The following is a 12,723-nucleotide window of genomic DNA, read 5'->3' as shown; positions in this document are numbered from 1 at the left end:
ACACAGACCACAGACATGCCAAGTCATCAGGCAATAGTATGTAAATTGATTATGAAGTGGCTTGGAAACACCCCCATTTGTATAAGTTGTGAGGATTTTTCTTGTGAGTCAGGTTGAATTTTATCTATTGTTCTTATGCCAATGAAATTAAGAGTTTAAATAATTAAATGGTAGTGATAGTGGGTGCATGTTGGATGGGACATTGCATTTCAAAAGTCATGTGGTCTCTTAACACTCCTTGATCCACAGTGACATGTATTTTGCGAATCTGTCATAGAACAGATTCGCCTAGACAATGCAGTAGGTGGTATTGATTGTGAGCGATGATGGCTAAAAATGTTTGTTTGCACAAACAAGCAACTCCAGCAGAAATCATTTTCATATTCAATGCAGGAGGCACCACACAGATATCCTGCTGGTCAGTTTATGTTCCTGTCCCATGATTTTTAGCATGGCAGTATATTTCACTACATTGAACTGAGCTATGTGTCCACAGCAGTTATTTCAACGGTTTTATTTCTTTATTGAGTAGTCTGTAAAAAGTAAAAAAAAAAAAAAAAAATGCACTTACCCTCAGTGTTGCTGAGTTTGGGCAGAGATGTGGGGGGAACAGGAGGACCTGACTGTCCATAAGGAGCCGCTGAATGGTTAATCGGGGGTAGAGGCTCATATCTCTTATCCACAGGGCTCACCTTCTCAGCCGATTCTGTCCTGTACGAACATGTTTGTGCAAAATGTGTACAGTTAATGAAACCATATGACCAAGTTAATTAATCTAGAATTTCTTATAAAGGACTGCATGCACATTTTACCTGTTGAAAGGGTATCCTAACTGAAGCTGTGATGGTTTAGCCAGATCATGAAAGCGATTGACTCCAGGCTGAGTTATTGCCTTGTTGTCAAAGCTGCGACGATCAAAGTAGGACAGCTGCTTCCTGTAGTACTCTTCATCCTCATCGGCATCATAGTGGTTGGAGCGGACGACTTCCTCTCCTAACCGAGACTGGGGCTTCTGTGGCTCAGGTGCTCTATAGAAAGAGAGAGATGGGGAGAGAGAGAGAGGTGTAATAATGAGGAACTAAGATATAGTGAGTACTGAGAAAGAGCCACTAGGGGGAGCTCGAAGACTCTTGGTGTTTATTGATACAAGGCGTAATACACACACAGGTCCAAAATAAGCTACTGGACGAGGTATTTAATTTTTATTTTTATTTTTAAAAGGAAAATACCATCAAGATCTTTCTGTTCACATATGAAAGGACTTGTGTTTCTTACCTATATGCCGGCTTTTCTTGTTCTAGGTTGCTGAGAGAGTTGGCTTTAAGCACAGGCCCCGGTGCATTCACAGGCTTGGGGAGGTCTGTGGGCTAGGGTACAAGTTTATATATTTACTTAGTTAAACCAAGAACTGTGTTAAAGAGTCAGCACTTTTATTTTTGGGAAAAAAAGAAGAAGAAAAAAAAAGAAGACATACCCTCATTCCTGGCAGATCTCCAGCCTCTTTGGCTCTGTCTACAGACACAGAGCGCTTATTCTCAAACATCTTGACCCTGTTGAGAACAGACTGGGGCTTCATTGCAGGATCCTCCTCTGGGTCTTCTCTGGGAGGAGGGGGCAGAGGTTTCGAAGCTGCAGAATGGACAGGTTCCCCTGGGGACAGCAACACTTCTGGCTTAGGAGGTGGAACTGGAGGCTCTGAATTCAAAGGTTCATGCTGCCCTGGTTTGTAGCCTCGATTCTGAGGCCCCGGATTATACGAGGGTCTCATTGAAGCATCACCATAATACTGTTTTGGAGGGTCGGGCGAGCGTGGGGCATTGATAGGGAAAGTGTGAGGCTCTGGTTCATAAGGAGAGCGGGCATCATATGTAACTGGGGGAGGAGGAGGCGGCTCATCGTAGCGAACGGGCACAACAGGCTTGACGTGCCGCGGCCTGTTATCGTAACCCACAGGAGCCTCATCGTAACGGGGCTGAGGAGGACTATAGTCCCTCGTGGGGCCATCCTCATAGGGGGAGCGAGGATCGTAACCCACTGGAGGAGGAGGAGGTGGTGGCTGGTGGCCCTGAGTGTAGCCAGGCCCAGGGGGTGGGGGCTGGGACGAGGTCTGCTGGTCATATTGGGGCCACTGCTCGTCATAGTGAGGCACACGGTTGTCGTAGTGCAGGTGTGGGTCGTAGTTATGAGGCTTTGGTTGAGCGTAGCCGCCACCGTCGTAGCCGTAAGGCGGGTGGTCGTACTCGCGGTATGGCTGTTTGTCCTGGTAGACAGGCTGGTGGCTGTAGGACAGAGAGGTTGGGGGAGCTATAGGCTGCTGTTGCTGTGGCTGCTGCTGAGGCTTCATCCCGTGGTTTACGCGCACAGGCTCGTCTACACTGTACAGATCCTTCTTATACATCTGCAGGGAACACAAGGTGAAAGAACATAAGAGTCTGAGGCATCGGAAACTGAGATCACACTCTTATTTTGATGCACCTCCACATCAAAAGAAATACATAAGATAACTTAACATTGGAAAGATTTGTAAAACAAAAAGTACAAGGTTGTCAGAAATCATTAGCAAATCACACAGTATTATTATTTCTTACATTAAACAAATTAGCTTAAATCAGTTGTGCTCAATATGCAATTAACAAGCAGATTCTTTTTTTGGTTTACAATATCCAGTACAATACATCTATAATTTGATAAGAAGCCCTTTAGTAATGACATGAACATCAATATCCATCCATCTAAAACAGTCTTAAATATCTACCTGGACGACTCTTTAATTTCACTGCTTTACTGAATTTAAGTTATATTATGGAACTTTAATTGTTGTACTGTTTATTCATGTCCAGAAGGCTCCTTTTCAAACCTTTCAAACTATAGGTAGCCTGGAGACAGTAAAATTGTAAAAGGTCCAGCGCCTGTTATAAACCGACGCGTTTACAGTGACAAAATAATAACAGTTGCTATACCAAGCGTTCACTACACATTAGAAACAGCAACTGAGACAACACTGCATTCATTCCCCTTTTACATTGTTATAAATACTGTCTGCAGGTTAGATTAACATGCATCTACAAAAGTACATTCTTGCAAATTTGGCAGATGTTCCATTTGCAACTTCTCATCTACAGTGTCTACCAGTGCAGCTACTGTGCAGTGGCAAAAAATGGATGCTGCTACTATTTACTACTAACAAAGTACTACTTCTATAGACAGGACAAGCTGAAAGAAATAATCAACCATTAGGAGCCATGCAAGAAGAGGTAGTAGAGGCGACAGTGAAGAGACTGATTGCGAGAGCCCTCTCTCTTCTGGGATCATTTAGACACAGATGCACCAGGCCTTCTTCCCTTTCCCCTCAAACAGGCCCATCGTGGTGCATGTGTACCACGTCACCCACGCACTTTAAGTGTCAGAGGCACACAGCACACGCGTGGGTGGGCACAGCACTCATGCAGACAGCGAAGTGGGAGAGAAAAAAATAAAAAAAGCATGTGCGAGAGACAGGCAGGTTAAAGAGAGTGAGCGAGCGGGGCTGAACCAGGCCGAACCGGGCGGTGACCAGGTCCAGCTTCTGGTGGTGGAGGTAGTGGTACCTTTGGATCTGGGCCGAGCGGAAGCAACTGGTGGGGGTCGTGTGTTGGGGGCTGAGTGAGCTCAGGGTCGAGCTGGGGGTCGGGTTCTGGGGCGGGGCTGTTAAGGGAGTCGGCCTGAGGTGTGCCAGGTGGCTCCTCGGGGGTCATACCCGCTAGTGGTGTGGCGGGATCAACAGCAGGGGGCGCTGCTGCTGCTGCCACTGCAGTGGGGAAGGAGGGCAAGGCCACAGCAGCCTCAGCCTGCTGTGAAGTACGGGGCAAAGAGGTTACAGACACACCACCAACAGCACACACAAACACACAGACTGCCCTTTACACTAGTTCTCATTTGAAGGGAAATCCGGGATGCCAAATAACAACAAACTCAGGATACAAAAGTTTTAACATGAGGTTCATGATGTTTAGCAGGTAGGCCAAAAGTGTTCTTCAGCAAATTCAGGTCATATGAGCATATTATATAGCCTTAAAACACAACTAACATTTGACATTTACTAGACACACTAATGGATAAATAAAAGGATATAAATCAAATTTTCAAATAATAATAAAAAAACAGCAACACAGCGTACCTGCTGGGGAGCGGGCATTTTAAACCCAGCAGGGTCGATGCGGTTCACGGGCTCAGGCTGGGGCACAGCGTGCTGGTAGCTGGGGTACCCGGGAGCATCCTGGATGACAGGTGGGTCCTCTCTTACAGGCTCTGATGATCGGGTGATCGCAGGCTCGCTGGGTAAGCCAACTTCATCATTCAGAGTCTCATCCAGTTCCTGGTCTGTATAAGCGCCTCCTTCTGTGTCCGTGTCTTCATAATCAGACGTGTGGCGGCTGTCAGTGCTGTACATGCTATACTCGCTGCCTGGTGCTGAGAGGTAGGAGAGGCGGTCATCATGGATGTCCAAGTCATCTTCTGGAGCTCCATCAGCCTGTTGATGTTGAAACGTGAAAGATAGAGATGACATGTTTGTCAATTAAAAAATGACTGACATTTTTTATTTAATAGTTGTTTTATCTATGACCTGAGGAAACTCAATAATCATGGACCAAGCTTACCAATCTACACTAATAAACACTGACTGACACTAATAAATAACCACTGATCATACAACAGGGCCTCTGATTATTCTTTCGAACAGAAGCTAGAGATCAAGCACAACAGCTCAGAGTGCGTCTCTGAGTGTGTTCTCTTTAGTCCCACTCAGGTATGTAGGTCATGGTGTTTTTGGATTCTGTCTAATGTCACTGCTTGTTATGGTGACATACCAACACAGTCAGCACTGCCTTTTGTGACCAGCATCCTTTTGCAGTTAACAGAGTCCCAAAGAATTCATTAAAATAATCCAAATGCATTCTTGTAATGTATTATTAATGAAGTAGTACAAAGCCATAATGCTCATCCAACTACAAAGCAAAGAGTTAAAGTTTGGATCTGATGTAAAGTATTTTAGATGTTTGCTTACCTTGCCCTCAGAAACCCAGACCAGCTGGTTCTGCTGTTGTTGGATGGTCTCTTTTAGAGCGCCATACCACCCGTCATTCATGTTATTTAGGTTAATGGTGGCTAATTGAGAAGAAAGAATGAGACAGTCATTACAGTTAATGCATCACCACTTATATCTTTTATCAGTCTTATACAAAAGTTTCACATTGTGTGTGTTTTGTTCACTCAGGATTTGCAAACATCCTGGATGCAACTGTCAAACCATCTGTTAAAATACTGAATCTATAAAGAAGATGACTTCCCTGAAGGGGAGCTTTTGGAATTACCCCGACCGTCCTATGATACAAATATTATTATATAATTTGTGAATAAACCTTAAACAAGCTATGTAGAAAGGTGACCAAATAAAATCTCAGAAACACGTAACCTTGTAAGGTAAAATCCAACTAAAAGAACAACAGATTTTAGCTGCTACATAAAGCATTTGCTGAAATGGTGTGAGTGGTATATAACATCTACATAAAGTGATTATTTAACTGAACTAAAGTTCTACTGCTCTTATTTCTCTCTACTTACTGGTGAAGAGGTGGTGGTTGTTCTTTCTCAGTTTCAGCGCACGCTCATACAGTTTCCTGGCACTCTTCCTGGACTCAGAGCAGAGCCTGGTTCGCATGTTCTTCACGCCCTGTTTGCTGTCTGGGTTCAGGAATACCACGATGGGGTACCACTGGGCATAGTTCAGACGGTCCACAGCATTAGGGGTGATGTCCAACACGGCATGCTTATCCTAAAAGACATGAGAGCAGCGGTATGGTTCAGTACATAGATGCTTAGTTGTCGAGACACAAACGTCTCCATGAACATGTAAGCGTCCCCTATACTCACTCTGTCAATGATCTGTTTAATGGTATGGAGGCGAATGATTCCAGAACTGCGCTGGTCTGTGCCAGCGTCTCTAGGCTCGCTCTCTGAAAACAACACAGAATAAGATTAACATTGCCAGTTTTACAGAGCATATGAGGGTCTGTTCAAATAACAGTGATAATAAATTGGATAAAATTAATACAGTCCTACTCACTTGCAAGTTCAAAGAGGTCTGGCTCCTCCCTAGAAAGTTTCTCTCGTGCAACGTCAGCAATTGGACCGAATATTACCACTGGTCTCAGGAAACCAGCTAATTAAGCAAGAAAAATATATTTGTATTAATAATCACAGCAGTATGGGGCATATCTTTAGCATGAAGATATGTCCTAGCTAAAAATGCTAAAACACCCAGCAGGCAACACAAAAGCGTGTGACGATCAAGTCAAATTAATAATGAGTGTGTATAAACAAACAAATAACTCAGTACAAAGTTCTGGTGTGCACCTTCTCTCAGTACCACTCTCTCATAAGCAGGGAATTTGGTTTGCACAGGCTGTGCGGAGAGGTCCTCTCTGCTTTTCCTCAGATTCCTCTTAGAGCTCCGCAGACCACGAAACCTCCAGAAATCTGCCCTGTCGCCTCCTGCTGTTTTAGGAAGAGTGTACTGCACACTAGATAACTGCTCCGCTCTGAAAGAGAGAAAACAGCATAAATGATCATATAATATAACATAAAAGTATTGACTCTAAAATTTTGGACAAATCAGAAACACAATTTCATAAAAATACCGCACAGTAACAAAAATGGCACCTGTTTTTGTTGGGAATGATGCCTCTTTCCACCTCCTGATGGTTCTTGCCGATACGGATTGCCAACCAGGAGCCCAGTTTGCCATTGTACAGTGTATCCACCACTCTGAACACCTCACCCTTATTAAAGCTCAGACCGTATGGAGACTCCTTTTCATACTCAAAATGAGTTCTGATGTAAAACGAGTCACCAACGTCCGACTCCACAATCCGACGATACACTAGAAAGCATAGGGAAGAGCAGCAGAACAGAAAAAGAGCGTGAATGTTAAATAAAACTTAGCAGTACAACAACATGTTAAACTTATTAGTACACAAGCAGTATTCTCACCATCCTTCTTTTTCTGAGCCAGAATGGTGACCTCCTCCCCCTTGGGCAGGTCCAGCAGAAAGAGCACAGCTTCCTCTCGGATGATATTTGCAAAGTCAACATTATTTACCTGAGAAGAGAGTACAAAAACATTTTATAAAAGTTATATAAACACCTAGATACTGCTTAGCCAACAAGAGCTCAAAAATCAATGCCAATTTTATCATACTTAAGGTAGCACAACAGAGAAACCTAGAATGTGTGTGTGTTCTGAATAAGGAGTGAGTACGTAGGAGGTAAACTTTGGGGTTGCATTGGCAGCAGGGAAAAGAGAGGGAGGAAAAAAAAAAACATTGCCAGGGAAACCACCATGGAAGTATAAGCATTCTGATGCAGGCTGCGGTTTAAGAGCATTTATACAGCAGGGAAAGAACAGTTTGAAAATCAAACACCCATAAAACTAGAACTGCCATCACTGAGAACATAAAAAGGATATAAAACTAGAATAGCAAATCTCCCTCCTCCTGAGGCCTATAAGGGTTCTACTCGTATCATTCATCAAAGCTTAAACACCCTTCAGATACATGTTATGATGGAGAGAAGCAGACTAAGGAAGTTGAGGTAAAAACACCATGTCTACAGTGCTTCATATAATTAGATACCAATATGATATAAAAAATATTGACATTCAGTAAGGAGTATGTCTTCACTGTGCCTGACCTTCTCTGGAAACTCATTTGTAGCTCAACTCTATGTAGAACTAACAGACAGTTATACTTTGCTTTTTCTGTTGTCTAGTATATTGGTAGTAAGTTTATATATTCATATATAAAACATAAAAAGCGCTCACCCTGAGTATCTGGTCTCCCTCCTCCAGACCCTCTTTAGCAGCAGGACTGTCCTCTAGTACACCAGCCACGAAGATGCCCACATCATTGCCCCCAGCTAGCCGCAGACCAACACTCTCACCCTTCTTAAACTTCACCAACTTCATACTGGGCCTGGAGAAATAAATTAAAAATGTTTTAAGTTCAACATTTAAGACTCTTTATTTCCCACATTATTCCCCAAAATAACTGCCATTTTGGAGATACAATGTCTTTGCATGGCTTCAACATTCTGCTTCAAGTGCCTCAAAACACACAGAAACAAATACAAACATTCGCTTTGAAAAAGGTACGCTCCATAAAAAGTGAGAGAGAAACTTTACCGCAGAATACTGTCGTCGTGTGCTACACTAGGCACAGGAGCATCAGCTGGACTAACGGGCAAGTCCACATCAGGCTGGCCAGGCTGGGCGTACACAGGCTTGGGCTCTGTGGGGAACAGGATAAGATGCACAATATGAATGAAAGAAAAAAATAAATAAATAATACAATAAAAAGGTAAATATTAACAAACGCTGGCAAGCACACACAGAGACACAGTCAAACACTCTTCCACAGAAGTGGGTACCCTGCTAAGAAAGGTCAGACACACACACAGTAGGATGCTGCCAGCATGGAGACAGTGTCAAAACTGATCAACTCATTCTTCTTATTGCCACAACTGCTCACACATACAGACACACACACACACAGACTACACTGTCTCATTCCAATCTCTTTTTTCTGGATATTTTATTTTTTATTTTTATTCAAGTATTTCACTGCAATGCAAAAAATAAAAAACAATGTTATATTAACGTTCATATTAAAGCAAAATAAACACTGTAAAAAACTAAATCTTAGCAAGTAAAATTTTCTAAATTTAAGGCAATAATTCTTATTTTCTTCTCTGATAAGACTTTTTGTCTTACTAAGCATTGTAAGTCTTAGATTATTTTGCTTATTTTAGGGATAATTATCTTAATCATTCTTACTTAGAATTTGTACCTTATTGTAAGTAATTTGAACTCAAAATAAGCACAATCAAGCAGCAATCAAGTTATTCTGATTCTTGTGTTCAAAAACAGTGACTTTTTCTGCTTGATATAGGTGTTACTTTTAATTATTTTGAGACTTTGCCATTGATTTTTGTAAGAAATCTTACTAAGAAAATTTTGCACACTGACTGAAGAGGTGCATACTAGTGAGGAGCATGTGTACACAGACAGGTAAAGCAGGGCATGCTCCTGAACTCTGACCTGGCAGAGGGGGGAGCTGTTTCTCCTCTCTTGTCCCAGCCTGCTCCAGTGCTTTAGGCGTTTCCTCCACCATCTTAGCAGGCACGGGGAGCGGCTTCGAGATGCGCTCCTCATCACGACTCCTATGACTGCAAACATAAGCAAAGGACAAGCACTGGAGTCAATCTCCATCCCACTGAAAACGATAACAAGCAAAAAACTAGAGTGTGTGTTAGTTTTATTAGATCAAGGTCATCTTCTGTAATTAGCATCCATTGTGCCACACTCAGGAAACAGACGCATGCTTCAAGATTTAAGGAACCCGTACAACCAATCATGTTCCTGTTGCCATGAGCAACACCCAATATACAGCAAAAATTCTCCATCGAAATACCTGGAAATAGATTTGATGATTAATGTAGGCCCTTCTTGCCTGCGAGGCACTCAACATAAAAACACATACTTTTTCATCGCTATCGAGTCCAAGCCCACAACCAATAAAGCACTGTTTACACAGAGAAAAGATTCGAGAGAGAGAAAAGGAGAGTAAATAGTAAAATAGAGAGAGAGAGAGAGAGAGAGAGAGGAGGAGGCTAGGGCAGTTTGGTAGTCTTGAAGGTCACAGCTGTGTTTTGCTGCTCCTTTGTTGGGCTATATTTAGACCAGCTCTTCTGATCTGGAGTGATGGAGAGAGAGAGAGAGAGAGAGAGAGAGAGAGAGAGAGAAAGAGGAGAGAAAGAGAAGAGTAAAGCAGAAAGACAAAGAGAGAGACAAATAGAGTAAGAGAGAGCGTAAGTGAGAGTGAAAGCAAGAGAGAAAGAGAGAGAGAGAGATAGAGATACTGACTCCAGGTGCCAGTAGATGCTCTGGACCTGATTGCTAAATGAGAAAGGGCACCAAAAAAGAAAGAGGAAAACAAAAAAAATCAGCACAGCGCCACAGAGACCCAAAAGTGTCCAATCAGTGACCTTTGGTGTCAGAGTGACCAGAAAAGTGGAGGGGGTGCATACAGACTACAGAAACACCTCCATTCTTTTATCCCTACCTCAGGGCAGGTAGGCTCCACATGTGGTCCTGTTTTATTCATGACACTGATGAATATCTTTTACAACAATTATAGTGTGGCTCCATAAAAATACCTGTGCGATGACATTGAGAATAAGTATGTACTAAAACACACTACTACACCTCATAGTAATAAACCTCCTGTTATGGACACTTGTGTGGCTGATAAAACAGACGGGTGATAAAACGAAGAAAAGACCTGAATAACTGAGTGAAGGCACAGAAGCACAGATGTACCCCATGATACAATCAAACTATTAACAGCTACTAAACATGCATGAAAACACTAAGCAGAACAAGTCGACCTTGATTTTGGCTCAAGATTGCAATACATTCATTGATACATTATCAGACTGAATCAGATTTTGTTTTTCACTTTTTTCGGGATTGTGTTGATATGTAAAACCACTATTAAAACAGATTTGAGTCATTTTAATATGTGGTCCTAGATCAGATGTGTCCGATTTGTGGTCAGATCTGATTTCATGCATCTTTTTGCCTGTAGCTATGTGCTTAATGCTGTTGGTGACCTAATAAGAAAGTCAATGATGAGCTATCCTTCTCCATGATCTCCACAAATGGGCAAGATATTTAGACCAGCTCTTCTAAGAGGTTGACCCATACAGTATTAGGTTCTGGTGTTTTGTTAAGCTACACAGGCTAATAACAAGGTTTGGTGTCCATAAAAGGAAGAGTTTCTACAAATAAGTCTAAAGAGATTCTGATTATTTCCAAACTGTTTCCAGTTCTTTCCAAATTGACTGATGTGTCAGACACTCTCTAAAACCAAAATCAAAATACCAGAGACTAATAACTATTCTAAGGGTCACTGAAATTGCTTTAGTTTAAAAAGGCTAATTGAATATTGAACACCTCCATACTACACCAAACGAAATGGTGTAGCTTTCGGAGGACCCTTTTAATGAATAACAATATTAATAGATCCTCATCTGTAAAACTAAACTTATACTGAGAGGGAGCTGAAAAGGACGGGGGAATGAAGAAGGGCAGATCCTGCCAGAGCACTTTAAACAAACACTTTTTCCTTTGTTAACAGGCTGACAGCCAGCAACCAGCTTGTACAAGCAACCATGAAAGAAATAGTGGAGAAAAGAAAAAGAAATGTCTTCTTTAGCTCTTTCCAGAACTGTCCTACATGACAAGGATGAAGGTGTAAGATCACTATCAATCCCTTATAAGACTACGCTTGTATAAACCTTTCTTTTCCCAATTCCCATTTTCAAAAAACCCACCTCTCCAGAAATAACCTGGCCAACTGACACGAGTCCCTTTTAAAAATAAAACAAAATCCTCAGGTAATCAGTACAAATCACCACAGACAGAGGCAAAGCTTGTTAAATATGCAAGAATTACATTTATCTGCACCGGCTTATGGCTTATCATTAGCGTGAGTGAGTGGTTAGTTTGATTATACATAGTGCACATTAACCTGAAATAAATGTCTTTCAAGAGCATTCATCCCTCCATACAATGCAATAAAGGACGTTAGTTGCATTAGTTGATCATATTTAAATCAAATCATAATGCCCCGTTTGGATGCACCTATACTCTAAACCACATTCACTGACACTTACACTGGGTGGATTCTGAGCACCTTGTTCCTTTTGCCTCTGATACAAAATAAACAGCAACATAAATAAAGAAAAAGACAAAAACAAAAAGAAAAAGAACAGTACAAAGTAAACCGATTCTATCAGAGGAAGTGTTATTTTTAAAATTTATGGTCATCTTCATGCTCCCTCACTCCCTGCTCCGGTCGTGTCTCACTTTATCTATCTAGGCCACTAGCAATTTACTGGAAAGGTAAGCTCGGTACAGTACTTCAGACAGTTTCCACTTTAAGAATTACAGATCAAGGTTTCTTTGGGGTTTCCATAACTGCTCTTATCATAGAGGACCAGGCACAGACTAACAAGTTACATAGTGAAGGTAGAAGATGAAAAGAGGGAGCTGAACATGAACCTGAAAACGACATCGATAAAAAACTGACAGAAAAAAGAGAATGAGCAGCAGAGGAAGCAAATACATGAGAAATATAATAACAGAGACAAAGAGATAGAGAGGGTGGAATAGGAAAAAGGAAGAGTCTATACAGACCTGCCATTGCTGATTTGTGGAGGGGAATGTCTGGAATGGTCTGAGGGCTCTGAGCGACGGTCTGGGGAGCGAGAGCGACTGCTCCTCTTCCTGTCGTGGGATCGGTTTGAGTGATCAGATGCTACAGAGTGGATATCTGAAATATCTGAAACCAAAAGAAAAACGAAAAACTCCATTTTACACAAAGTATAAGAGTATACCCAATTAAGCTGTTTTGTTGCATGCTGAGTCAGGTTATCAGCCTGTTGGACCGACACTAGCCTAAAGAACTCAATTTTACTCTCTTTTACTTTTCTTCATTTTAGTACAGTTAATCAAACTGTAAAGACGGGTAGCCAAAGGAGATTCAGGTTTGCAAAGTAAAAGAAAGGGGGGTGTCAACTAGTGTGTCATATCATATTGTAAACATTTTCATAATGGCTTTTTAT

General features: G+C 41.9%; 1 protein-coding gene across 11 annotated transcripts in view; it reads right to left on the bottom strand.

Annotated features, from left to right (window-relative positions):
* The window catches only part of tjp1b (tight junction protein 1b), a 127,925-nt gene that overhangs the window by 4,568 nt on the left and 110,634 nt on the right, over window positions 1-12,723 (bottom strand). For 9 of the 11 annotated variants that reach the window (XM_049474604.1, XM_049474606.1, XM_049474607.1 and 6 more), the window contains 17 exons: window positions 12,296-12,440; window positions 9,134-9,261; window positions 8,219-8,324; window positions 7,859-8,009; window positions 7,030-7,138; window positions 6,700-6,919; window positions 6,394-6,578; window positions 6,104-6,199; window positions 5,911-5,993; window positions 5,602-5,812; window positions 5,045-5,145; window positions 4,157-4,510; window positions 3,588-3,830; window positions 1,475-2,398; window positions 1,276-1,367; window positions 813-1,028; window positions 572-711 (listed from right to left, as the gene is read on the bottom strand). In XM_049474604.1, coding sequence (XP_049330561.1) covers window positions 572-711; window positions 813-1,028; window positions 1,276-1,367; window positions 1,475-2,398; window positions 3,588-3,830; window positions 4,157-4,510; window positions 5,045-5,145; window positions 5,602-5,812; window positions 5,911-5,993; window positions 6,104-6,199; window positions 6,394-6,578; window positions 6,700-6,919; window positions 7,030-7,138; window positions 7,859-8,009; window positions 8,219-8,324; window positions 9,134-9,261; window positions 12,296-12,440 — 3,504 coding nt within the window. The remainder of the gene's footprint in view (window positions 1-571; window positions 712-812; window positions 1,029-1,275; window positions 1,368-1,474; window positions 2,399-3,587; window positions 3,831-4,156; window positions 4,511-5,044; window positions 5,146-5,601; window positions 5,813-5,910; window positions 5,994-6,103; window positions 6,200-6,393; window positions 6,579-6,699; window positions 6,920-7,029; window positions 7,139-7,858; window positions 8,010-8,218; window positions 8,325-9,133; window positions 9,262-12,295; window positions 12,441-12,723) is intronic. The other 2 variants (XM_049474608.1, XM_049474609.1) reach the window with 1 other exon arrangement.

The sequence above is a fragment of the Astyanax mexicanus genome, chromosome 2 (assembly GCF_023375975.1).
Source record: "Astyanax mexicanus isolate ESR-SI-001 chromosome 2, AstMex3_surface, whole genome shotgun sequence".
NCBI classification, from domain to species: Eukaryota; Metazoa; Chordata; class Actinopteri; order Characiformes; family Acestrorhamphidae; genus Astyanax; species Astyanax mexicanus.
The sequence above is the reverse complement of the archived record's forward strand: the minus strand, read 5'-3'. Positions and strand labels throughout refer to the sequence as shown.